This window comes from Centropristis striata, chromosome 16, assembly GCF_030273125.1.
Source record: "Centropristis striata isolate RG_2023a ecotype Rhode Island chromosome 16, C.striata_1.0, whole genome shotgun sequence".
In the NCBI taxonomy this organism is placed as follows: domain Eukaryota; kingdom Metazoa; phylum Chordata; class Actinopteri; order Perciformes; family Serranidae; genus Centropristis; species Centropristis striata.
Window position 1 is genome coordinate 32,436,477 of NC_081532.1, and position 27,923 is coordinate 32,464,399.

The window sequence follows — 27,923 nt, forward strand, 5'->3', positions numbered from 1 at the left end:
CGGAAGTGGATCAACTGAAAATGAAATATAAGAACAGAATAGTTCAAACAGGTAGGACTGAAGAGTAATAGGCTTATGGCTTATTTCATTTTATTCATAATTGACTGATTTAAGGAGCCTAAATAAAATTCAGCGGCTATTTCAATATGCAGTAGATGTTTCAGTGCCAGGGTCAATTTACCTTTTACTCTGCAAACTATATATTTTCTGATACACTCTGAAGCACCGATATTATAAAGAAAATCACAACTCAAAACAAAACACAACGCAAAGAATGTGCTCTGACGTGAGAGCATGTCCATGTGTGTTATGTTGCAGATGTCAGGGTGGAGAATGTTGTTGAGATAAATTATAGTGTGAGGAAAAACGGTAACGTTCCATAAGGAAACTATCAGGGTACCAAGCACATGAATTCAGGCTCTCAGATCCTCTCCCGATGTAAGGCTGTGTGTATAACCTCGGCTTCTATATCAACAGGACAAGAGAAAGGGACACCACATGACAGCATCAAGCTGCTTAAGGATCAGTAAGAGTAAGGATTCGGGAAAAAATTAGGGGTTTTATAGAAAACCTGCGTATTAATCTGCAGTGAAAAGGGCCCGAGTCAGAGTGGAGGGTTCAAAGACACGAAAGGTCCATAAAAGTGAAAACTTTATACACTCAGTGAGTAACAAACTAATATCCAAACAGGATTGTGATTCTGACATACAGTAACCTGCTGATTATTGTGTTTCAGTGCTTTGAATCAATGAGGAAATGAAAAGGTGTGTGTGTCTCTGAAAGAGGGCGGAGACAGAGAGAAACTCAGCGTATGTTGAAGAAAACCTACTAGCGAGCAGGTTAGATACTCGGATTCAGTTACCATGGCAACTCAGCCAGAGCTGAAGTTACCTCCCTTTCTGGAACGGGAAACCCAGAGTTTCCCTCATTTCAGGGTTAACATACTCAGAGTGTTCAGATAACCCGCTTTCTGGAAAAGGCCCCTGAAGAAGCAGACATGTTTGTTTCATATATAGACATATATACAATATATCTTGCTGCATTCTGCACCTGATTTACTGAGACAGCAGCTCATCAGACTCAGAGATGACTGCTGGAGACAGCCCACTGTTGTTCTAGCTGCTTCATGTGTCTGTCAACCTGGTTCATTATTGTCAGAGATGATGTCACTGATGGCTTACCTGAACAGGTGAGATCCAGGAAGGAGTAAGAGGAATCTGATGCTGCACACTCTCTCAGAGCAGATCCAGGCTGAACACAGTCAGACCTGATCATCCACACAGATCTCTCTGAGGACTCATCTCTCTTTCCTACAGAAACAGCAGAGCCACAGTCCAGCTCTCTGCAGGCAACAGCTGCTGTCTTCAGGGTCCAGGGAGGGTGACGATCATCCCTTACTGGTCTCCATTCTCCTTCATGTTTCACCTCCAGTGTTCCTGCACAACGACTGTCTCCTCCCACCAACCTGACAGGCTCTGAACAGAAACAAGAGAGTCATCAGTAAAAGAATAAAGTGAGTTTCATCAGAACAGAAATGAACCAAATCAAAGCTGCAGCTCCTCTTCTACCTGAGCAGGTGAGTCCAACAGCTCTGCCAGGTGAGCAGGTGTTTCTATCTGAGTCTGAGCTTCTACAGTCCAAGAGAGCAGACTCATTTTCTCCACACTGGAACTCTTTGGTCCACATTGGAGCCTCCACTTCTCCATAGAGCGCCCCCTGGAGGACTGAAGGAGCCCCACAGCCAAGCTCCCTACAGACCACCTCTGCATCCTGCTGGTCAAAGTCATCTTCACACACTGAGGACCAGCTCTGGTTAGGCTGGTCAGACTTTACCTCCAGTCTGCCTGAGCACATACTGGTCCCATTCACCAGCCTGACAGAGTCTGGAGAGATGATAGAAGATAAAACAGAGAGATCCAAGAGACACCAGACACAACATAAAAAGATGTCATCAAACAACAAGTCAGTGATTCAAACTGGACTGAGCACAATTCCAACATAAATTCATCATCAACAACAGAACTCATCTTTATAACACCACAGACTGCAGCAATTTACCAACAACACGTTTACATATAATACAATCTAACAATTGGTTTCCATTTTTAACACTTTCTGTGCGTTTGAGAACAATAATGTCAAGGTTAGTGGGGGTTTTTTGGCCTGTCTTTTGTTCGCCTGTAGGAATGTCACGTTTGCAAATGCTTTGTTTGAAAAATGAATCATTATGTGAATTAACCGTACTGAATCACTTCCTGAAAAGTTCCGTTCTTTTCTCAACTTCAGATGAACTCCTGTCCCGTGTCCCGTCTAGTGTCTCTCGCGCGGCACTCAGGCCCGCCCCTCACTTCTTTTTCTTCCTGTTTTTGTGTTTTACCGGCGGTTGCCCTCCAGCGGAATAGTTGCACTACCGCTACCTTCTGCCCCGGAGCTCCCTCTCTCCCTCTCTCCCTCTCAAAGAAACTGTCATTCTCGGTAGGCATGGTCAGTCAGTGTTTCAGTTTGTGTACTGAAGGTACTAATAAAGTGAACGAGAGCCCTGATTCACTCTCTGCTTCTGTATCAGTCAGCCTGTCATGCGTTCACTGAACGTAGTAGTACAGTGAACGGGAGTCCTGTGAGAGTTGTCTCTTATGCCTTGAAGTAGGAAGTCCTGCTAACTATTGTACTTAATAATTAGGTGTTGCGGAAATATGATTATTATAGCAGCTTTGAGTTTGATGTAACTGAAGCTTTATCCAACTAAATTCTCAGCTCATTGGCTTATTCATGAACGGTCATCCTCAGTTCACTTAGCTAGTAGAAGTGAACGCTCGGCCGTGTTTCAGCTCAGTGGGTACTGATACACTGTCATAGTTCCGGTTAAGAACTGAATGATCTGGTGAATAAATCTTTTCTACTTATCTTTTTAATGAATGGATTCTAGTGATTCAGTACACTGAAAATAACTGCCGTTCCCACCAATATTTACCCGTGTGTTCCTCTGTTTTCCCCTCCCTTTGACCTACTCTCCCAGAGGCGTGTACCGGGGGAGTTTCCTCCAGTTTCCCACTTCTGCTGCAGCAATCCTGTTCCTCATCAGGGCAATCCAGCTTGAATACAAATATCTGGCTGCTCCACTAGTTCAAAGCCAGATTTTTTTTCTACTACTACCTGTAACACTCAACGCTCTATTCTAGTATTTTTCTAGGTGACTTTTTAATGTATTTTTCCAGTTCCCTGCTCTTTGTGTTTTTTACTTCCATGTGCTTACCTATTCCTCTCCTGTTACAGTTTTCTGCCCTGTGTCTGCAGTCCAGAGATCGCTCCCCTGCTCTCCTCCTGTTTTTGCCTTGTGGGAACATTACCATTTGGATTCATTTTTGTGCTTTTGAAAATAAACTTTTGAACTGATTGCCAGACTACTGTTCTGCTTTTGGGGCCACTCTGCAAAACCTTAAAAATAATACATGATCATCGGCAGATTCTGAATTTTATCCATTTTGCTCATGTACTTCAGTCTTTTCTCTCAACACAGAAAAGTGAAAAAGGTTTCTTATTTTTCTGGTAAGATCTGTAACCCAGAATACAAATCTGTAGAGAACAAATAATCTCTCCAATCATAAAGGGAGAGGGGCTGTATTCTCCTTTACAGGAGTTGCCCAGGGGGAAGGACACCATGTGGGTGTGGAGATACTGACGAGCCCTCGGCTGAGCTGAGCTGCTCAGAGTTGTGGCCAGTAGGTCATTGGTGCCTGTTTTGATGACAACCAAAGAACCTGCTGGTGGAAACCAGAAGGCTGATTGCTGTTTGGCCCAGGGCCCCGCGGACCCCTGAAGCAGCAGACATGTTTGTTTCATATATACACATATATACATTATATCTTCCTGCATTCTGCACCTGCTTTACTGAGACAGCAGCTCATCAGACTCTGTCATGACTGCTGGAGACAGTTCACTGCTGTTCTAGCTGCTTCATGTGTCTGTCAACCTGGTTCATTACTGTCAGAGATGATGTCGGTGATGGCTTACCTGAACAGGTGAGATCCAGGAAGGAGGAAGAGGAAAATGATGTTGCACACTCTCTCAGAGCAGATCCAAACTGAACACAGTGAGAACTGATCGTCCACACAGATCTCTCTGAGGACTCATTTCTCTCTCCTACAGAAACAGCAGAGCCACAGTCCAGGTCTCTGCAGGCAACAGCTGCTGTCGTCAGGGTCCAGGGAGGGTAACGATCCCTCACTGGTCTCCATTCTCCTTCATGTTTCACCTCCAGTGTTCCTGCACAGCGACTGTCTCCTCCCACCAACCTAACAGACTCTGAACAGAAACAAGAGAGTCATCAGTAAAAGAATAAAGTGAGTTTCATCAGAACAGAAATGAACCAAATCAAAGCTGCAGCTTTCTCTTATACCTGAGCAGGTGAGTCCAACAGCTCTGCCAGGTGAGCAGGTGTTTCTATTTGAGTCTGAGCTTCTACAGTCCAGTAGAGAGGACTCATTTCCTCCACACTGGAACTCTTTGGTCCACATTGGAGCCTCCACTTCTCCATAGAGCGCCCCCTGGAGGACTGAAGGAGCCCCACAGCCAAGCTCCCTACAGACCACCTCTGCATCTTGCTGGTCAAAGTCATCTTCACACACTGAGGACCAGCTCTGGTTAGACTGGTCAGACTTCACCTCCAGTCTGCCTGAGCACACACTGGTCCCATTCACCAGCCTGACAGAGTCTGGAAATATGATAGAAGATAAAACAGAGAGAGACAAGAGACACCGGACACAACATGAATAGATGCCTTCAAACAAGAAGTCAGTGATTCAAACTGGACAACAATTCCAACATAAATTCATCAACAACAGAACTCATCTTTAAAACACAACAGACTGAAGCAATTTACCAACACATTTACTTTTGATACATTATAACAATTGGTTTCCATTTTTAACACTTTAACTGTTTTAAAAAAAAAATAATACATCATCATTGGCAGATTCTGAATTGTATCCCTTTTGCTCATGTACTTCAGTCTTTGCTCTCAACACAGAAAAGTTAAAATGTTTTCAAATTTTCTTATTTTTCTGACAAGGTCTGTAACCCAGAATAAAAATCTGTAGAGACAATGATCTCTCCAATCAGAGTTGTGGCCAGTAGGTCATTGGTGCCTGTTGCCAACCAAAGCACCTGCTGGTGGAAACCAGTGGCTGAGAAAGCTGTCCAGCTGAAGAAGACTGGTTGCTATTTGGCCCAGGGGACTCCTGAAGCAGCAGACATGTTTTTTTCATATATAGAGATATATACATTATATTTTCCTGCATTCTGCACCTGATTTACTGAGACAGCAGCTCATCAGACTCTGTCATGACTGCTGGAGACAGTCCACTGATGTTCTAGCTGCTTCATATATCTGTCAACCTGGTTCATTACTGTCAGAGATGATGTCACTGCATGGTGGCTTACCTGAACAGGTGAGATCCAGGAAGGAGGAAGAGACAGGTATCGGTATTACACACTCTTTCAGAGCAGATCGAGACTGAACACATTCAGACCTGATCCTCCACACAGATCTGTCTGAGGACTCCTCTGTCATTCCTACAGAAACAGCAGAGCCACAGTCCAGCTCTCTGCACGCAACAGCTGCTGTCTTCAGGGTCCAGACAGAGTAACTCACTGGTCTCCATTCTCCTTTATGTTTCAGCTCCAGTGTTCCTGCACAGCGGCTGTCTCCTCCCACCAACCTGACAGTTTCTGAACAGAAACAAGAGAATCATCAGTAAAACAACCAATTTTAATTCAGAAGAGTTTAAATTAAAACTGCTGATTCTGCTGTAATGACTTCTACTTCTCTCTTCTCTCTCTGTTTACCTGTTTGCTTGTAATTTTCTTCAGCCTGGAGTCCTGGAGAAATACACAAATATTTACAGTTTTTTACAACCGCTATGACCCGTTGTTCAATACTTTTAACGCTTTTTCAAAACTCTTCACACAGTTACCACAACATCAGCCTGTGTGGACAATTCAATTACAGTTTTTCACAACCGCTATGACCCGTTTGTCAGAACCTTAAAAACTTTTTCAAATCTGTTAACGCACATCACACCTGATACACACAATCCCCCAAACAGTTAATTTCATGGTCAAAATCACCCAGTGTAACTAAACACAGACACACACTTCCAAAATACAATAATACACTAACGCGTTGTCTTCAACAGAAACATTTAGTCAGTCACAGCACCGTGTCATAAAAAACACTGACAACTGATGGAAGAACACAAACTGAATCACTTTGCATGTTTCTTATCTACTTTTTTTTCCTTTTTCTTTTACAATCAACAGATTACTGTATTGATCATACATGTAAATTAACCCTCTGGAGTCTCCAAAAGCTCCAAATCATGACTTCTTCATCATCCAGACTAGAAAACAAAGCAGCGTGGAGCCCTACTGTAAATTTACCTCTAAAGTTCTGGCTGTAAACTCCATGAGGCCAGTTTCAGTTTGATGATGATATACCAAGTAAATCTGGAGACAAGGTCAAATATATTTAGTATAAAATGATAGAACTGGATGGAACCCTCTTACGTATATGTTATATTTGCGACCTTTGTTCACATTTGCAATATTTACTGTAAAATTCTTTATTGAGCATGATAGTGTTTTGAAAGTAAAAAAAGATTCAAAATCACATTTTATGTTGGACTGAATGACTAAAAAAGACACAAAATGACTTACAAAGACATGAAAAGACATGAAAATGATTCAAAAATGGACAAAATAGCCTCCATAGAGACAATGTTTGTGATGATGTTCTTCATTTTTCATTTGTTGGCCATGAATTTTGGTCCTTTTTTGTACAACACTCAGTACAGAAAGTGAACGAGCCGTGTCAGAGCAGCTTTGCAGAATGTTTACTTATGAAAGAAGAAGATAGTGAATGACAGGATTTGCAGTAAACACTTTACTGTATTGCAAATTAAAATGACTTACAGTAAAGAGGTAAAAAAAAATCAGCTGTCATTCATTACTGTATTGCCAAATAGACAAAAAGAAAAAGGAGCAGAAGCTGTGATCAATGTAATCTTCAATTCATTAGTTTTGAACATGAGGTTTTCTGTTTTGACAAACCATGTGAAAACAACTGAAAATTCACCAGTTAACATCTACTGTTTTGGTCTTGATTGAGCTTGTGTGTAAAAGGAGTTAAAACTAATTTTAAATGTGTAAAATGTGTGTATTTTGTGTCAAAAGAAGAATAATTGTGTTAATTGTATCGTCCACACAGGCTGATGTTGTGGTAACTGTGTGAAGAGTTTTGAAAAAGCGGTAAAAGTATTGAACAACGGGTCATAGCGGTTGTGAAAAACTGTAACACAATTCTTCTTGTTTTGACACAAAATACACACATTTTACACATTTAAAATTAGTTTTAACTCCTTTTACACACAAGCTCAATCAAGACCAAAACAGTAGATGTTAACTGGTGAATTTTCAATTGCTTTCACACGGTTTGTCAAAACAGAAAACCTCATGTTCAAAACTAATGGATTGAAGATTACATTGATCACAGCTTCTGCTCCTTTTTCTTTTTGTCTATTTGGCAATGCAGTAATGAATGAGAGCTGATTTTTTCCCTCTTTACTTTACTGTAAGTCATTTTCATTTGCAATACAGTAAAGTGTTTACTGCAAATCCTGTCACTCACTATCTTCTTCTTTCATAAACATTCTGCAAAGCTGCTCTGACATGGCTCGTTCACTTTCTGTACTGAGTGTTGTACAAAAAAGGGCCAAAATTCATGGCCAACAAATGAAAAATGAAGAACATGATCACAAACATTGTCTCTATGGAGGCTATTTTGTCCATTTTTGAATCATTTTCATGTCTTTTCATGTCTTTGTAAGTCATTTTGTGTCTTTTTTAGTCATTCAGTCCAACATAAAATGTGATTTTGAATCTTTTTTTACTTTCAAAACACTATATTGCTCAATAAAGAATTTTACAGTAAATGTTGCAAATGTGAACAAAGGTCGCCAATACAACATATACGTAAGATGGTTCCAACCAGTTCTATCATTTTATACTAAATATATTTGAGCCAGATTTACTTGGTATATCATCATCAAACTGAAACTGGCCTCATGGAGTTTACAGCCAGAACTTTAGAGGTAAATTTACAGTAGGGCTCCACGCTGCTTTGTTTTCTAGTCTGGATGATGAAGAAGTCATGATTTGGAGCTTTTGGTGACTCCAGAGGGTTAATTTACATGTATGATCAATACAATAATCTGTTGATTGTAGAGGAAAAAGGAAAAAAGTCGATTTGACACATGCAAAGTGATTGAGTTTGTGTTATTCCATCAGTTGTCAGTGTTTTTTATGACATTGTGCTGTGACTGACTAAATGTTTCTGTTGAAGACAACGTGTGTCAGTGTTTTGGTAGATTTGGTCAACTGTGTTAGTGTATTGTTGTATTTTGGAAGTGTGTGTCTGTGTTTAGTTACACTGGGTGATTTTGACCATGAAATTAACTGTTTGGGGAATTGTGTGTATCAGGTGTGATGTGCGTTAACAGTTTTGAAAAAGTTTTTAAGGTTCTGACAAACGGGTCATAGCGGTTGTGAAAAACTGTAAAAGAAATACACAAATATCTTTTAAAAAGAATTTGCAATTGTCATCAAAAACATTTACATGTCGTTACACTTATATACAGACAATAGTTGGGATTCTGAGACTTCCCTGCCACAACTTTTAACTGGATTTTATTCTGACAACCAGATTTCTCCTTCTGTTCCAGTCAGTCACTAATGAGAGTATGATTTTATTCAATCACATTGCATTACATCTGCACAGTCTGCAAGGTAAAAAAAATATAAACTTTTAAAATATGTATGATATTTCTGTTTTCAAAATAAAAAGCTCTGCAGAATTTGCAAAAAGGCATGAAATATATCATAAATCAATCAAACTTTAATCCTTTAAGTATTTCTTTAACATAAAATAAAAGGAATGTTGAAAGAAATACAATACTTCAATTAGAAACAGAAAACTCTGTAACAGAGGATTACATTGTAATTTCAACATTTGTCAACATGTTTTATTTAGCTCCTTGAGAGATGTAATGAATAAAATAATCATTTCAAGGAAGAATGTGATACAAAATTATCTACACGCCGTGCAAGGGGCAGTGGGCAGCACATTACTGTGCCCGGGTAGCTGTGTGAGGGGGTTATGTGCCTTGCTCAAAGGCACATCAGTCCTTGACCTGTCAGTCCTTGAATTCGAACTGGCAACCCTCTGGTTGCAAGCCCGATTTCTAACCTAGGAGTGGATTAACTATGGTAACCGTAACTGTTTCTTGGGTGATTCTTTTTCTGGACTTTCTAAAGGCTTTTGCTATACGGTTTTATAATGCACAAAAATAACTTTGCACTTTGTAGTATTTATTATTGTATTTATTGGGGGGGTTTTTTAAAGTATTTTAGCTATATGAGGGAATGTGTGTTTGTTATGTCTGTCCATACGCTGTTTGCGACACTGTAATTTCCTGTAAAGGATTATTAAAGGATCTATCTATCTATCTATCTATCTATCTATCTATCTATCTATCTATCTATCTATCTATCTATCTGATACGGTGAGTCATGAATTTATTTTCGATCATTTTTACGTTTTGGGAACTTTTTCTTTAAAGCAGTTAAAATTCTCTACAAGGACAATAATAGCTCTGTGAAACTCTTATATGGCACGTCTTTTAGATATCAACAAGGATGTCCAGCGTCCCGTATATTTACGGACTTGTTGCTGAAGTATTCAGTTATTTGGGCCATGGGGCAATCGCCCCGAGCACTGGCCCCTAAAGCAATAGTAGGGACCAGTACTCGGGGCCCAAACTGCCCAAAATTTTGCATTGAAGTGAATGGGACGGCCGAAAAAAAATTAGTGAAAAAGAACAATAATTGGAGATTTTTAAATGTCTACTTCTCCGGCATAATTTCACCTAGAGACTTAGACTTAGAGACTCCATTTAAACTTTAAACCATAGACACAAGTCTTGTGTATTGGTGTATTAATCCATGTTTCGATAGGGCATATAGTTTTTATCAAACCCTGTTCAATGACCATGATAATTTTTGGAGAAATTCTGAGATTATTATGGGTGTGTATTGCATGGAATGTTCGTGTCACAGTGTGTGACATCATCGCTGCAGTGTAGAGGGAGAGAAAAAATAAGTCCAAAAATAAATTTGAAAACTGCACTCCAGGCCGCAAATGCCACTCTACAGAAATAATTTATACGTAGAAACATAGTAAAATTTGTCTTCTCACTCACAATCCTCTGGTAAAGCTGTCAGAGTTATAGTTTGGGGCGTAGGACGCACAGATGATCCACCAACACGCACCAACAGCCCCATTGATTCCCATATTAAAAACGCTCTAACAAAGCTATTTTTTCATTTACGTTCAGGAAGAACTCAAGACGCTTTCGTTTATCATTTATGTTTTTCTTTGTTGTTGTTTGCGCTGTATGTCTGCTGTCTCTACTTGTGGTCCACATGGTGTAGTGTATTTGTCTCTCATCTCACCTTGTTTGTTAGGTCATTTCACCAATAAAAAAAAAAGAAAAAAAAAAAAAAAAAAAAGAACTCAGGACGCTCAAAGTGAAGTCGGATCAATGATAGGTATTATGGTTTTGCTAAAAATGCTTTCTGTTCGAGGCCAGAAATTCCAGTCTGTCCACCTCTGGCTGCTGTCACTGTGTCGGGACATTGGCAGTTGGTGGCTGCTCTGATTGCCTTTGATCTTTGCTCTGATAGCCTTTGATCCTTTGATGTGATTACAGTTACAGATACACGCACACATACATGCGCGTAAGCACGCACACTCCTCCAGATACACATGCTTCAAACACGCACACACACACACACACAGGTAACTTTATGTGATTTTAATTACACACACACACACACACAGGTAACTTTATGCGATTTTCGTTACACACACACAAATGTAAATGTAAATATAAACAATCCCGTATGAATCTGAAACTGTGTGTAACAGCTGATCTGTGTAGATCACGAATGTAGGCACGAATGACCCATCCCTATACTACACAGCGTGTGCCTGTACACTCTTAACAGTCATGCGGGTCTTCATGTCACGTATTTGCGGCGTAGTTCACCCGTCACGCACCCGTCACGTAGGCGTATGCGCAACAACGCATGTGCAGCGTCTGCGTCTGCAGAGGTTTGATGTCATCATATAGGCACTGTACACGCGTTTTAGTATTGTTCGCTGGCATAAAATACCCCTCATAGCACGCACACACACGCACGCACACACACGCACGTAACTTTATGTGATTACACACACACACACACACACACACAAGTAACTTTATGTGATTACACACACGCACACACACATAACTTCATGTGATTACACGTACGCGTGCAAGCACGCACACTCCTCCAGATACACATTTCACACACGCACACACATTTTGAGGTTAAAGGTCATAGGTTGCTGTATAAATAAATACTTGAAAAGCAATGCTTGCTGTGTGCTCCATGTATATAATATAGTATCATAACATTACTGGTATTAATTGTTTGAAATCTCTGAAGAATCTCATCATAGTGTACACACACCGGCAGTAGCCCCCGTGGCTCTTTCAGAATTTCCCCAGAGGAAATTTTCTAGTTTAATGTTACAGGCCTCTTTCAAAGGGATAGAACTCAAAATAACACAACTAACAGAAAACACAACCTTATTTTAAAAAAACACCCATGATGTGCCTTTGGTTATATCTGCTCTGTCTAAATTTTCTGAATACTCAGGTCTGAAATTAAATCTGAAAAAATGTGAAATCATTCTTCTAAATAAAACCGCTATTAATTAAATTTGTGGCATTCCTGTTAAAGACACAATAACGTATTTGGGAATTTAAATTTCTAGAGATCCCGAAGCAGTTGTACGTAATAACTTTCTCTCTGTTATTGGTTCCATCAAAAGAAATTCAATAGCTGGTTAGCTAGAGACTTATTTATATATGGCAGAGTTTAAATAAGCAAAGCAGAAGGAATGTCAAGAGCCTCATATATGTTCTCATCTTTAGACATCCTGAAATCCATCTGCTCCCATTTAGAGAAGATAATTTTAATTATTACCGGTATATGGTAAAATAAGCCCCACAAATTAAAAAATAATGTCCGACAATTTTAGCTGAAGGAGAACTTAATGTTTTTACATTGACAGTATTTCACCAAATTATAAAAATCAACTGGATTAACAGATACCTACAGAATCCTGTCACAAAAGGGAATACTTTCCCAATCAGTCAATTCTGTGGTTTAAATTTCCTACTTCTCTGTCCTTACACTGTCGGGAAACTCCGTGTAAAATTGGCTGACTTTCATCAAGAAATTTCAATGGTCTGGGCATTCCAAGCATAATTTGTCTCCACACAACTGTATTTTATGGAACAATACTTACATATTATACAGAAACAAAACTTTATACTTGAATGGTCCAAATTCAACAGATGATGAAACTTATATATTTAATTTAATTAAAATACTAGAAAAATATTTTATCTGTAAAATGATTTGGCTGATCTAAAAATATATTAAAATATCACTGAAAACTTAAAAACTCAATAACTGTAAACTGTAAAAAAAAAAGTTTCCTATTCATTTCCTTGACAATGTGCTGTTTTTGTTTATAAATGTATAGTTATTGTATAAAACATGTTTGTTCTTTACTTTGAACGTTTGTCATTGCAATGATTGACTAAATTACTTGATGAAATTATGTTTCTGTCAGTCACTCCCTAGGCGCTTTGTGTTACTTTGGCCACCAGATGGCACTGTTCTGCTTTTATAAATGTTTCAGGAGCCCATCATAAAATGGACTGTCTGCAAAATGTTTTTTGTTAATTGCAGTAATTTAAATTAGTGATGTGTAAAATAAGTGGAGTTCCCTTGTAATTGAAAAGATTACTAAAGGATAATTAATCTCCTGGCACTGATGGACTAACTGCTGATTTGTATCAATCTTTTTCAAGCCAGCTAGCTCCATTTCTCCTACAAGTTTATTCAGAAAATAGAAAATGATATTCTTCCTCTAAGCCTCACTCAAGGCTTGATTACACTGATTCCAATACCCAGAAAAGATGAGTGCTTCTCATTGATAACTGGAGACCTATCTCTCTGCTCAATAATGATTATGATACCATGGCACAGTAATTGATTAGACAGTATGGCTTCATGAGAAATGGACATATTTTTAATAATAGAATGGTCTTAGAAATATTTTATTCTGAACTGATATCTGAAAATAGTTTTATCCTCTTTTTAGATTTCTATCAGGCATTAATTCATATTTAACTCGTGAGAAAAATGTCAGCTTCTAACTCTTTCTGCTGATGGCAATAGCTCAATCACAATGAAACATGGAACGACTCCTAGATTTGTTCTGGAACTTGGTATTCATTGCTGATGTCCGATTTCACAATATCTGTTTTTACTCCATGCACAAATTCTCACAACTTTCATCATCAACAGGACTGTAACAGCTGACGATACCACACGTTCTCTTTAGAGATGTGAGTCAGATACCAGTTGCCCTGAATAATGTAATGACTTTTCTAAGGCACCTGGTCTGTTTGAATATGAACAAATGTGAACTCTTGGCTAATAAGAACTGTGATGTACATACTATCTGCAATATCCCTGTAAAGGAAGAGTTTCTATGTATAAATTATTTCTGTAAAATTATTTCTGTAAAGTGGAATTTGCGGCCTGGAGCACAGTTTTCAAATTTATTTTTTGACAATTTTTTCTCTCCCTCTACACTCTGGCGATGATGTCACACACTGTGACACGAACATTCCATGCAATACACACCCATTATAATCTCAGAATTTCTCCCAAACTGATCATGGTCATTGAACAGGGATTGATAAAAAACTATATGACCTATCGAAACGTGGATTAATACACCGATACACAAGACTTGTGTCTACTGTTTAAAGTTTAAATGGAGTCTCTAGGTGAAATTATGCCGGAGAAGTAGACGTTTAAAAATCTCCAATTATTGTTCTTTTTCACTCATTTTTTTTCGGCCGTCCCATACACTTCAATGCAAAATTTTGGGCAGTTTTTCGCGACTTACGTCGAGTTGTAGGACTAGTAGCAGGACGAAATTGCGTCCGGAAGAGAAAGAAGAAAAAATCCACAGTATAACAATAGTGCTCAGGGCTTTGCCCCGAGGACTATTGTTATACTGTTATACTGTGCTCGGTGCCATTGCCCCGTGGCCCTAAATATACTAAAAACCTGGATAAATCTGTTTAGTCACATTGGACTGCTATTATTTTGAACACTGCTGTGTATATGTGTGTGTGTCTATGGAAACAACGATGGACGCCTGGTGAATACACGTGCAACTACATCCGGTTTTCAAAATAAAGTGTTAACACAGGCTGCATGCAACAACAAAAAAACATGCAGTAGATTGAAATAAGGATGATGAGATTATATTCACAGGAAGTAAAAGACATGTTACCAGTGTCCCTTCTGATTATCAAATTGAATAAAGGGGAAAATGAATCAAAAAATAAATAGGTAAACTAAGAAAGTAATGTCAATTGCCATATATTTTTTCAATAATTAATGCCTACATTTTAAAAAATATTTGCCTATCGAATTATTAAAGTTTTTCTGTTTTTTATTTTGGGAGTGTTCTTTGTTCATATCTGTGACCAGTTTGTTATGTGATTTAAAGGTTCAAAACAAATATAATTTCATAATTAGCATAAACTTTCAATCAGAATCCTACCAGAGCTCCACAGCATCAGCACCAGCACCAACAGGTGATCCATGTCCACATAGACCATCGCTCTGCCCGTCCCTCTTTCTCCCTGTCTGCTCTCTGCTCTGATCGTCACATCTGCTGTCTTCCATGTGTATCTGCGTCCAGGAAGAGGAGGAGTTTAACTGGAACATGATATTTACACCTCTCTGAATTATTATCATTAAACTGATCACCTTTAATTTCAAGAGAAGCTGCTGACATGTGACAGGTTGTAGGCAGGCAGAGATGGTGTTATCAGATAAGTGCAGTCAGAAGCTTCTTGTTATTTCCTGTAGATGTGTTAACGTCAGCAGAGAGTCAATCAGAGGACACAGAATTACAGCTAAAACGAAAAACTTTCTGAATTTTTAATTAATCTATTGATTATGTTTTATTTAAGTAATCAATTACTGAGTGTATTAAACATCAGTAAGCAGATGTTTAAAATGTGCAGCACAGTTTGTCCAAGGTGGTGTCTTTAAATGCCTTGTTTTGCCAAACCAATAGTCCAAAGGCCAAAGATATTCAACTGATGTGATTCTCTCCAAGAAGGATTGATTATATTATGTATTAACAATCTAAATCTGTTATTTGTCTCCAGCTGTTACATGAATGGAGCGCGGTACAATTTTAAAGTGGCAGAACATTAAAAATTACAACATGATTCCAAAAAAGGTGGGATACCGTCAAAATAAGTGTCAAGCAGAAGGGCTTGCATGCCATTACTGTGAAGGCCGTCAACAAAGCATTATTAGCTGGTGTCCAGAAGTCGAGGTGGACTGGTGGTCTTTTAGAATAATCATGTGTGTCTGTCTCTGTGTACATCTCTGTCTGTGTGTGTGTGTGTGTGTGTGTGTGTGTGTGTATGTGTGTGTGTGACTGTGTGTGTGTGTGTGTGTGTGTGTGTGTGTGTGTGTACTCTCTTTCTGTGTATTGATAGATTAATCATGTAAGCTGTTAAACTATGGTGTCAGAAGGTTTAAAACACCCGGCAGGCATTCAGAAGCCTTAAGTGCCGTGACCACCTGGTACAAGGTAAAGAAACACATAGTTTAAAAAGGACTGTAAATACATTTACTCCATTTGCTTACTGCATGCAAACAATGAAATGCTGTGTGAGAAAATTCCTCTGCCTTAATTAGAGTAAGATTCTATTACCACAAAAATATATATTTTGTATGGTTGTTTCTGTTACAAAATCTGTGTCTCCAGTTATCTTCTCTGCAGGTGGTTTATCTCAAGGCAGGAATTGGTGATTTGGCAGTTTGTTGCAAACCAAGGACATGTCTGTTGGGCAGTGGAATACAAGACAGCTCTGCCCAGCGACATGACTCGTGTACACGTATTTAATAAACTGACAAATCAGCTGATCTAAAGGAGGCAACGACTGCATAAAGATCAATCTACATCCTTAGTAAACCTTTGTTAGGCTATAAAACTGGGTTTAGGGAAAATAGACTGTGTTCAGACTTTGCGAACTGACCAGCCTATGTGTTGTCAGTTGAAATTGAACCCAGAGACTCTGTAACTACACATTTTTGACATATTGTAATAAAGTGAAGTTAAACTGAGAACTCAGACCTCTCCTGCTCATCCTTCCCCATCAAACGATCGGCGCAGAGAAATAGGTGAGAGGTTTTATGTTGGAGTCAGATCATTTTTTTTAAAGGTTTCCTCAATCCTTTTTCCCAACAGGTCCCAGACTGGCTCCACTCTCTCTGTGCTGCAGCAGTGGCTTGCCTGGTCAGGACAAACTTTATCAGACAGGCTGTTTCTCATTTTATCCCAGATGTTCTGCAGCACAGCGGAGAAATATTTGTCTGATTAACTTTATGATAGGGCATGCGAAGATGACTATAGAGCTCACAGGAGCAAAGGCCAAAGGTCTATCTATATAAACCTGGAGAGGTTAAAGGAGCTAGATTTTCATGAGACAAAACACAAAAAATAGAAGTGGGAAAAGCATAATTTAAAAAATCTAATCTATTCCTTTACTCCTCACATTTATCTTGAGAGCCTTTGTCGTTCGTGTTTCTTTCCAAGTTGTGGAGCAACAGTTTCCCATCAAGTCTCTGTTCTGATTATATTGTCATTTCTCTATTTCAAGTTGGTCCAAAGAGCACACAGCCAAAATCTGACTTTTTATTGAATCATTTTATTCATTGCTTTGAAGACAGAAAAGTACAAGTGTTTTTTGTTTCCTTTCAACCTGATCTTCTGAACCAATATAACTGCCACAGAAGAATACAATAGATCCGATTTGTCAGAAAAAGATTAACTGTAATACACTGAAGCAGAACAGACAGCTTTACCAGGAATAAATAATAAATAAAACCCTGTAAGTAAAATAAAAATCTGAAGGTTCATAGGAATGCATAATTAAATGGGTTAGCATGCAGAATTTAACGGAAATCTTATTTCATGAAGATAAAAAGTTGATAAATAAAAGTATAAACTAGCTAGCTGAAGTTTAATCATCATCTGTAGTTCAAGTTTAATTCAGAAGTGTTGAAGCAAATCAGAAGAATCTTTGATTTTAACAGTAAAGTTTGATATTGTGCGACAGATAGCAGAGTAGTGAATACCGGGAAGTTTTTCCAAACATTTGCATATTTAATAAATATTTTAGACTGTAATAAATAATACATATTAATATGTGAACATAAGTCAGAGCATTTTTATCAGTGACGTTCAGTTTAATTTTCCACCTCCAGTACACTAAGTAAATGGAAATTAAACTAAAAGGAAACATAAAAACTCAGCATAAAAGTTTTAAAACTAATTTTGTATTTGCACAAGATAATAAAAACTAAATTTTCCCTTTTGATTCATTTAAATAATTCCTGTTTCTGATATTAGAAAATTCCCTTTTATAAATATGTTAATTGCTGTCCAGTCTTTTGCACAAAACCAAATTTTACTGTTAACAGTCAACGGTAAACAACTTCAGCTTTAAACCATCGAAAACTAAATGTAGTTTGGTTTTATAGGCTGAGGAAGTAACAAACATCACGTCATAGAAGCATTTCAGCAGCACTGGAATAGGCCTACAGTATGTGTCATTTTTCATGTTTCGCATAAAAAACATGAACTTTTGGGAAACAAGATAAATACATATTCAGCTTCCTAATATAACAATAACACTTAAAGGAAATCCGAGACATTTAGGCATATCTTATCTCATATTTGAGCACCCTCTATCCCTTTTGTGCCATAACTTATAAAAACGTGGTGTAACATGTCTGCCACTCTATCTCCATCTGTGAGTCCAGATCACATTTGAGAAAGTGACACCAGCAGTAACAGCCTGAGCCTTGAAAAAGTTCACAACTCCTGAATGTTTTTGTACCATCAACGTTGTGTTTGCTTGTTGCAGTTGATCTTCGTCACACAGCAGCTCAGCCTTCAGCAGCATCGCAAACTGGAGAGCCAGGATGTAGATCTGGGTCTTGGTTTGTAGCCAGGGAGGTCCTCCAGGACTGACAGCACCTCTCTGACCCCCTGTTTGGAAAGGCCCTTCCATTGCAGGATTTCAGGCAGCAGCTCCAGGTCTTCGCTGCACACAAAATACCAGGAAGAGTTGGTGAGATCCAGTTCCTCTAATTGTTATTAGATACTGTAGCCTGTTGTATTTGAATATTTCTGCATACTGGGGCCCCTAAACAGCCTGTGAATTGCATTAATTGGCTATGGCTGGAAAGCTGAGACTCTTGTGGATTCAATGAGTTGTTTTTAGTCCCTGTAGTAGTTGACCTCACTATAAAATGAGCTGCTGTGACCTCTAGGATAATCACAGCTTCATGTAACTTTACAGCCACAAACTAGAGACAGAGAGAGGATGATGGTTTTCCCACATATACAACAATAAGGGGATTTCTTAGCCAATTAGAGAACAGAACTGTTTGCCATCCAATCACTGAAAATATAGAAATCTCCAAAATGTCAAAAGTCAAATCACAGCATGGATTTCTCTATGGAGTTCCTCGAGGTTTTGGTGTGTTAATGTAATATATTGGAGGGATTTTGGAGGCATAGTTGAGCTGGAAATGGACATCATAAGGCCAAACATTAATCTTCTGAACCCTGATACACCTTAACAGCTTTAAATAGTTAATTCATTGATTAAGTCATTTTTATTAGAGCTTTCTGACAAGATCAACTTGAAACATGGTGCTGAGCTGCAACTAGAATTAATCTTCAGGTTCCAGCTTTCAGATTATGTACAACACTTATATGTGACATCTATAGTTGACCTGCTATCTCCCCACCAGTTCCGATATCGGCAATATTTTTATGTGTACCTGACAGGCCACCCGTAGTAAAAAAAAATGTATAATAGAGAAAAAATATGTTTATATAAATTCCCAGGTATCAGCAGGGGTGAATATGATCCAAATGAGAGAGATGGTGAACACAAACTGTAAGCTGGAAATGCTCCCTCACATTTGTGCAGTCTGTGTTTTAGTGATTTGAAAGAACAGATTTAAGCCTTTCTGAGCAGATGTGTGTAAGAAACATCACAATGATTTACCTCTGACATTCCCTCAGCATGCCTGCAGCTATCAGCTTCATCGAATCAATGCTGTTGCACTCCAAGAGCTCTGTGACTTTCAGCAGCATGAGGTTCCACTGTCCAACACTAGGAGCCTGAAACGGGCCAGGAATATAAACTATTGCCAGGGAAACAACATGATATTGATAACTTATCAGATAGATAGATAGATAGATAGATAGATAGATAGATAGATAGATAGATGGATAGATGGATAGATAGATAGATAGATTACTTTATTCATCCCCGAAGGGAAATTCGGTTGTCACAGCAGTCCGGTGTTCAAGTACAATAAAATACAATAGAATAAAATAAAATAAAATACTGAGATAGCATAAATAAAAACAACAATAGAAAAAAACACAGAATAGAACAAGGACACTTAAGAAGTTAAAAAAAGAACATCATCAGTTGGTAGGATGGTTGGCAAGATGATGGTAATAATTAAACTGGTGATATGATGCAACAATGCTATAGTGACTAGACGGTATATAATAATAATAATTGTACAGTATATAATATAATATATATAATATAATATGTAATAATAGATAATAAACAATATAAAAATAAATAAAATGAAAAATATAAATAAAGTAATTTTAAATAAAATAATATGATATATAATATATAATAATAATAATAAGATCATACGGGCACAAAAGCCACTGCATGAAATATATCTGGCATTAAGAGTCAACTTATTAATTCTTTCATCAGAAATGAGTGCATTACATAGACCAGGGGTCGGCAACCAGCAGCTCCAGAGCCACATGTGGCTGTGACAAAAAAAAATCATACAACATGTACAAATTATTTCTGTTTTCCCTATAAAGGGTATTAAAACATCTACAGCCCGGCACCTTAACATCTACATTTTTCTAACTTCAAGTCTAGTTTTGAGTTTCTCTAGCTAGACTAGCTTTCAATTCCAAATCTCCTGAGATATTTCTTTGGTGTCCAGCCTCTCATTTGCATTTGGCTCCTCGCTGCATTCTGACAAAATCATATTAATAAATGCTCATTATTACTTATTAGTAATGTTGGGAGGCTAATTTAGACCTAGTAGGCTGTTACGTTTTCATTGTGAGGCTCAAAATAAGGTTTGCGGCTCCATTTCAACATTATTTCTCTTTTTTTGTCCAACAATGGCTCTTTTGTTCGTAAAGGTTGCCGACCCCTGACATAGACTGTAAAAATAAATGTTTTCTTGATAGTTGTAATTAGTTTGCACCCTCAGTTGCTCTTGCAAAATCAGTCTGTGCACCATTAGATAAATCAGAATTGTTACTTTTTATGCACTTAATAAATACCACCACAAACGGTGTGGTGATGGTGAGGATGGGGTGTGGGGCTTTTAAATCATGATGTGCAGCTCAGTAGACAGGCAGTCCGTTGATCTTACCAGATGTGAGCTGATGTTGTGGAGCAGCTTAGCGTCTTCAGCGACTGTCTCTGCCACGTTGGGATTCCAGCACCTCTTCAGTTTGCTCTGGCTGCTTTGGATAAGATGTTTGAGATAGATGTGAGTAATGGACCTGTAGGCCTCGCCCATCACTCTCTGAGAAAAGACAGAGAGAGACACAGTTTAGTTTCTGTAGATAAGACTTAAAACAGAGAAAATTCATGCATATTCAGAGATCATATACGTTAAATGTTTTGGGTGCCTTTTCTTTCTTTTCTTTTCAAAAAAAATCTTTTTTGGCCATTTTTCAAGGCTTTATTTGATAGTGTGAGAGAGAGCAAAAGGGGGAGACAGAGGGAAAGGGCTCCGAGTCAGACTCGAACTCGGGCCGCCCACTTGCCTTTTCTAATTGTTCTCTGCACCTATTTATAGTGACTTTTTCTGCAAATTAATCCTTCACCATAAATAAATAAATAATACTCTAAGGTCAAACTTTCCTGCCTTAAATTTAGATTCCAGATGGTTATTTATTATTAAATCAAGGTTTGAACATTAATGACAAGCACTTAACTAAATAAATTTAAAAAAGAAATAAAAATATGACTTAATAGTGAGATTTTTTGATTTGGTGAGCAAAACTTGAAAGAAAACAAAAAAATTCAAAAACTTCGTACATGGAGGGGAAAATATAAGATCTGTTTCTTTATTACACACAAGATCATTTGAAGTCACATATTTTGGGGAAATGTCAGAAAATATAATATATTTCTAGAAATTATATATATAAGTATATATATATATTATACTTATATATATATTATATATATATATATAAGTATAAGGCTTGAAGATCCTAAGATGAGTATGGTATTTTATCTCACTAATTTTAAAGATCAATGTCTTAGAATTATTGTTATTATCCTCAAATGAAAAACTGATGCATAACTTGAAAACGTAAGAAGCACAACTGCAATAAAAATGTGGAAAATTGGCAAATAAATCCATCAAAAATGATGAAAATATGAATTAATTTCCTAAGCTTGTTTTGCCTATTTGTTCTAGATTGTTACATGAATTCTTTAATGTTGCATTAAAGTAGGAAACAAAGATTTCCCCACTTTACTGGAATAAAAAAGCTGTTGAAAAGCTCAGACTTTGAACGTACCTTAGGTATGTCTGTATCCTTGTAGTCGGACAGCTCAATGAAATGAGTGTTTACTGCGTCACACAAGAGGAGGTATTCCCTGTTGTCCGATTTGAAATACTTCCGAAGGTGGCTCTGTGACGAAACATTAACATAAACATTAGTTTGACATTTCTCAATAGAAACACATGAATGTTTTGAAATAAAAACGGGTGAATCTGGGATTGAGTTGGACAGTCACCTCTGAGAAGTCGGCCACGATTTTCATCAGAAGTTTCAAAGTAAAAGCCTCCATCTTTTCAAGGATTCCCATAACTTCGTTGAGAAGGATGCTTTCACCTTTGGTCTGGACGTACAGCCTGAGAGAAATGTCATGAACATTATAAAAAGCAACTCTCATTATTTATCATTATTTATTTGTCTTAAATTAAGTCTTTTGACCAAACAAGACCAAATCTTTTGGTCATTTTGTGTCTTTTATTGGTAAAATTCTGTCTCCTTTTTTTTGCAACTTTGTGTCCTTTTCCGGTAATATGTCTTTTCTGGTCATTTTACATATTTTTGGGGTATTTTTGTCCTTTTTTGGGTAATTTTAGGTATTTTGGGGGGTAATTTTGTGTCTTTTTTGTAATATTACAACTTTTGGGTCATTTTACTTCTTTTATTGGTGATTTTGTGCTTTTCTGATTCATTGTACTGTAGAAACTGTATTTCTGTATTGCATTAGTTGTTAGCCGGTAAAATGTTCTTTTAGAAAAGAATAAGAAGTTTAAACTGAACTATTAATATTCAGCAAAGTAAAAGAAGTGCTCAAAAACTCACTTGAGTTTTTCACAGTTCCTCAGAGTCTTAAAGAAGTATTTCATTTCGGGTTTGTCCATTTGTGCTTTTTGTCCAAGGATCTCATCGTACCTACAAACCGAAGAAAGAAACTGCAGTCTTAACAATGCAACATGCTGATTTTAATTGGTGATATTTATAGATTCTATATGGAAATCTTTGTAGATAAATAATTTATTCTCACTTGTTCAGGAATATCATCAGCTCTTGGAGGCAAACCTCCTGCACCTCATCACACAGCTGCGGGCTGATCTCTTGTGCTGCTTTGGCCTTTGCATGAATGCACTTAAAAAGGAACAAAGAAACAATATAATTATACAACAAACAGATAAGTAAACCAAAAAAGGCAATCAATTAGTTTCAAAAAGATATAAATTAAATAAAACCTACTAAATACATTGGAAAACGTAGATATAAATAAACTTTTTATTGTTTTCTTAAAGAACATTTTACCAGCTAATAACCAATGCAATACAGAAATACAGTTAAAACACAAAATCACCAATTAAAGGCATAAAATTACCAAAAAAAGTCATAATATTACAAAAAAGACACAAAATTACCCCCCAAAATACCTAAAATTACCCCCAAAAAATACAAAAATACAAAAAAATGTACAATTACAAACATTTTTTTTTAAATTACCAAAAAACTAATAGACACAAAATGACCAAAAAAGGACACAAAATGACCAAAAAATATGTAAAAAGACCAAAAAAAGTCACTTGTTTGGTCAAAAGACTTAATTTAAGAAAAATAAATAATTAGGCACACAAAGACAAATAATTTGCTGTTGTCTCTCTCAATAACAACAACTCATTGTACCTGAATTGTGTCCACATGAAGTTCATCGTAATCTTTATCGTATCTCTCATGCTGCAGGATTTGTTCTAGGTTCTCGTTGACCTGTTTCTGTGGACGGAAAAGAGACAGAAACACATTAGAAGTAACAGCAGAGGGTGATCCTGCAACAGCTGCTCAATGAAACGCATCTGATTCCATTTAGACTTGCATAAATCGTTTATTAACCTGATCTACAATCAGTGGTGGAATGTAACTAAGTTCATTTACTCAAGTACTGTACTTAAGTACAATTTTAAGGAACTTTACTTGAGTATTTCCATTTTATGTAACTTTTAACATTTACTCCACTACATTTAGCTGCAGAATAAGACTTTCAGGTTTAGATTTAACATGAAAACTGTGATCAATTTAAAGTTCTTTGACTTTTTTTTAACTAAACCTTATAACAGTTTAAATGAGCTCTACCTTGAGAAAACTAAAATGCTGCTTATATAAATGCATTAAAAATAATAATCCTATTATATATTTGGAATATATAAAACAATCTGAGTGTCATTCTGCATAAAGAGTACTTTTACTTTTGATACTTTAAGTACATTTTGATGCTCAAGTTTTGAATGCAGGACTTTTACTTGTAGTGGAGTCATTTCACAGTGTGTTATTAGTACTTTTAAGTAATGGATCTGAATACTTCTTCCACCACTGGTTACAATCTACAAGAGTTTGCAAGGAAAACATGACTGGTGACTGTGAGGCGAACTAGTGAGAGTTCCTGGAGCCACTGTCATTTCATTTAGCCACAAAATTCACAGGTATTTGCTAACGTTTTTTTTTATGTCATACAACAAACACCTCTTCAACTCGTGTTAACCACAGACTTTATTTCAGGCGTCTAACCACTAACACATTCAAAATCCTCATTGAGTTTCAGAGGTTAGACGCCAGGCAGCTAAAATACTAATAACGAACTATACCACACTGTGGCGCTCTGCTGCTAGATGAGCTCATGAAAATATGTTAAATGTTAAATTGAATCACTTCCCTTTAACTTTAACCACTTAGTGTTCAAGGCAAGGTTATAATAGTTTTGGATTTTTCATTAGTTTTAGTTTTAATTTCGTTGTGAATTTTTGTTTTCAAATTCAGTTAGTTTTAGTTAGTTTTTAGAGTGAGTTTTCTAGTTTTAGTTTAGTTTTTATTTTTTTGAAAATGCTTAGTTTTAGTTTAATTTTTATTAGTTTGAGTGTTAGTTTTAGTTTTTTTGTAATGGGCTATATGTTGGGTGCCAGATTCAAAGAGGTTATAATTAATTTTGCCTTTGTTTCCTTTGGTTTATCATCTCAGCCCCAATAAGGTTATTAACTCTTACAGTTCTGGGGGTTTTGAATTTTGGTTCTAGTGTAGACATCCCAATCTCAGTAAACATATTAACTATGTGTTGCATGTTCCAATAGAAACACTGAATTATGAATGAAAAAAGTTGACAAAAACAAAAACTAAGGACATTTTCACTTTAATTTTAGTTCGTTTTAGTTCGTTTTGTAACCACACAATACCGTTTCAGTTAGCTATCGTTTTTTTAAAAACTAGTTTTTATTTTTATTTCAGTTAACGAAATTGTTTTTTCATTCTAGTTTTCGTTATTTCGTTAGTTTTCGTTAACTATAATAATCTTGGTTCAAGGTCCTTTTTTTTGAGAATTGGTGGTTGTGGGCAGTGGATGTTTAGAGGGAGATAGCAGGTCAACAATAAATGCCACATAGAAGTGGAACCTGAAGATTAATTTGAGATGCAGCTCAGCACTGTGTGTCAAGTTGTTCTGGTCAAAAATATCTAATTATAATTAATTATTTATTTATTTATTTATTGAAATCTATTATAGTTATAGATAGATAGTTATCAATAGTTCCTGAAAGGTGTACTGCGCTAGGCAAATAAGCAGCATCTTTTAATATTAGACAGATTTTAATTACAAAGTATAAACTAAAGAGAGTTCATATTCTTACAAGAGGTGTGAATCAGCGTATTGGCCCACACGTTATGATTTTATCCTGATACTTGAGTCATGATACGATATTATTGCGATTTTAAGCATTATGTGATATGGTGAGTATTGTGATACAATATATTGCGATTTAACTGTTTACATTTATTTTGTGTCCACAAAATTAAATTCAATCAAGAATTGTTTTGTCAAATAAGATAAAAATGTTCAGTCTACTCATCTCACTTCAGTCTTTTTATTTCTCCACAATGAGAGTCAAACCCACAGACTGACCAACAAAGTATTCAGTCAAACTGAACTGAGCTGATATCAAACATGTATGGACGACAACAACTGCAGCATTTTATCAAACTTTCAAAAACTATAAGCTTCACTGCTCTGATTTTTTTTTAGAATGAAACATTAAAAAAAAAGAAGCTTTGAAGCGTTATTTCGACAACTTCCCGACACGATATCCTGACGTACATGGTGGCTATAGATTCCTTAGATCTTCTAATTTCATATAATACTAGTATCTCCAGAAAAAAAAAAGAAAAGGCGAAAATACTGCCGGCCATCGCAACACTAAATATCGATACTTGGCGGCCATGAATTGATATAATATTACCATGCAAAATATTGTGATACTATGCTGTATCGATTTTTTCCCCCACCTCTAATTCTTACCTTAACATTTTCAATCAGTGTGTCCTTCACTTTGGCTGCCACCTCTAAGAACAGCAGGAGGTCGACATTTTTCATGGGATCTATCTTCTGAAGGTCAGGATGAGTAAGAAACTCCTGGCTGGGGAAATACCACAAATACCAAAAAGTCAGAAGTAGACAGCTTCAGATACTCAACTAGCCTGAGGAAGGATAATTTTATTGCTTCTCAGTTTCCAGCTGTGGTGTTTTGATGATCAATGAGCCTTTCAACACTATAAACATGGATTAACACAATGTGCCACTGGAACACAGGACAATATATAATTTATATTTCATAAGAAAATCCAGCTTTTATAGTCATTTACCACATTAACAATGTCTAGACTCTATGTCTGTTTGTTCTTTTAATTAAGCTTTTCTTTCGAAAATAACGACCCCAAACTTTTGAGCAGTAGTGTAGATAAGGTGTATATAATGTATGTATAGGTCTTATTTTTTATATTCTTTATATGTATGCGTCTGTATCTTGAGCTGCTGTGATGACTACATTTCCCCACTGTGGGATGAATAATCTTATCTTATCTCTTATCTTATACTAATCAAACAAATTAGACATTCTGTAGAGCAGCTGTTCTCAACCTTGGGGTCGGGACCCCAATTGGGGTCGCGAGATGATTTCTGGGGGTCGCCAAATCATTTTGGAAGTCAGCTCTGTCTCCACTGTGTTAAAGTATTCATGTGTTAATGTGTTTCAGTCTTTTTGGTCACTTAATGTCTTTTTTTTGTCATTTTGGGTCTTTTTTGGTCATTTTGTGTCTTTTTTTGATCATTTTGTGTCTTTTTTGGTCATTTTGTGTCTTTTTTCGATCATTTTGTGGTCAATTTGTGACTTTTTTGGTAATTCTGTGTCATTTTTTAGTCATTTTGTGTATTTTTTGGTAATTTTGTTTCTTTTCTGGTCATTTTTTGGTCATTTTGTGTCTTTTTTGATCATTTTGTTGTCAATTTGTGTCTTTTTTGTTCATTTTGTTTCTTTTTTTGGTCATTTTGTTTCTTTTTGGGTGATCTGAACTGTGCGTGTGAGATTCTGTTCAGTGAGCGGGGGTCGCGGACAACATGCATGTTAAATTGGGGGTCGCGACTCATAAAGGTTGAGAACTACTGCTGTAGAGGGTGTCTGCAGTTGAGTTATATAAAGATACCGCAGCCTCAGTCAGCCTGAGACAGAGCTGCACTTCCTCACCAAATGTAAAAAAATATAAACTAATTAGAGAAACATATTTCCAAAAATTTGAATCCATCAAAAACGTTTTTTTTAAATGGTCAGATGAGGAAAAACTGCCGCTCCTCCTCGGGGAAGAGTCACAGAGCTGTAGATTAGATTAGCAGCAGTCTATGTTTCTGCCTGTCACACACTGAGAGACAGCCAGTGACACACAGCTGTTGTTTGTTTTGTTTTTATTTTATTTTTTTCTTCTTCTTTGCTGGGGCAGTTAGATTGTATGAATGACAGATTGATTGTAATTCAATGATTGTAAATCTTGCTTTATTTTATTGTTATTAGTTTTTCTTTTCTTTTAAAATGAAGAATAGAATTATAATAATTTCTTGTAAATATTGCTTTCCTTACTGTTATCTTTTTTTTTCTGACGCTTGCTTTGGCAATATGTACAGTGTTACGTCATGCCTATA

At 36.9% G+C, this 27,923-nt stretch overlaps 1 protein-coding gene across 1 annotated transcript in view; it reads right to left on the bottom strand.

The window, feature by feature from the left end:
- Positions 1-27,923, bottom strand: part of LOC131987772 (scavenger receptor cysteine-rich type 1 protein M160-like) — a 45,656-nt gene that overhangs the window by 14,330 nt on the left and 3,403 nt on the right. The window contains exons 3-17 of the mRNA XM_059352635.1: positions 26,253-26,370; positions 23,603-23,689; positions 22,962-23,062; positions 22,760-22,849; positions 22,179-22,296; positions 21,959-22,072; positions 20,794-20,949; positions 19,368-19,483; positions 18,321-18,392; positions 14,822-14,952; positions 5,440-5,733; positions 4,397-4,711; positions 4,012-4,302; positions 1,569-1,883; positions 1,182-1,475 (exon numbers count right to left, since the gene is read on the bottom strand). Of these exons, the coding sequence (XP_059208618.1) occupies positions 1,182-1,475; positions 1,569-1,883; positions 4,012-4,302; positions 4,397-4,711; positions 5,440-5,733; positions 14,822-14,952; positions 18,321-18,392; positions 19,368-19,483; positions 20,794-20,949; positions 21,959-22,072; positions 22,179-22,296; positions 22,760-22,849; positions 22,962-23,062; positions 23,603-23,689; positions 26,253-26,370 (2,612 nt within the window). The remainder of the gene's footprint in view (positions 1-1,181; positions 1,476-1,568; positions 1,884-4,011; positions 4,303-4,396; positions 4,712-5,439; positions 5,734-14,821; positions 14,953-18,320; positions 18,393-19,367; positions 19,484-20,793; positions 20,950-21,958; positions 22,073-22,178; positions 22,297-22,759; positions 22,850-22,961; positions 23,063-23,602; positions 23,690-26,252; positions 26,371-27,923) is intronic.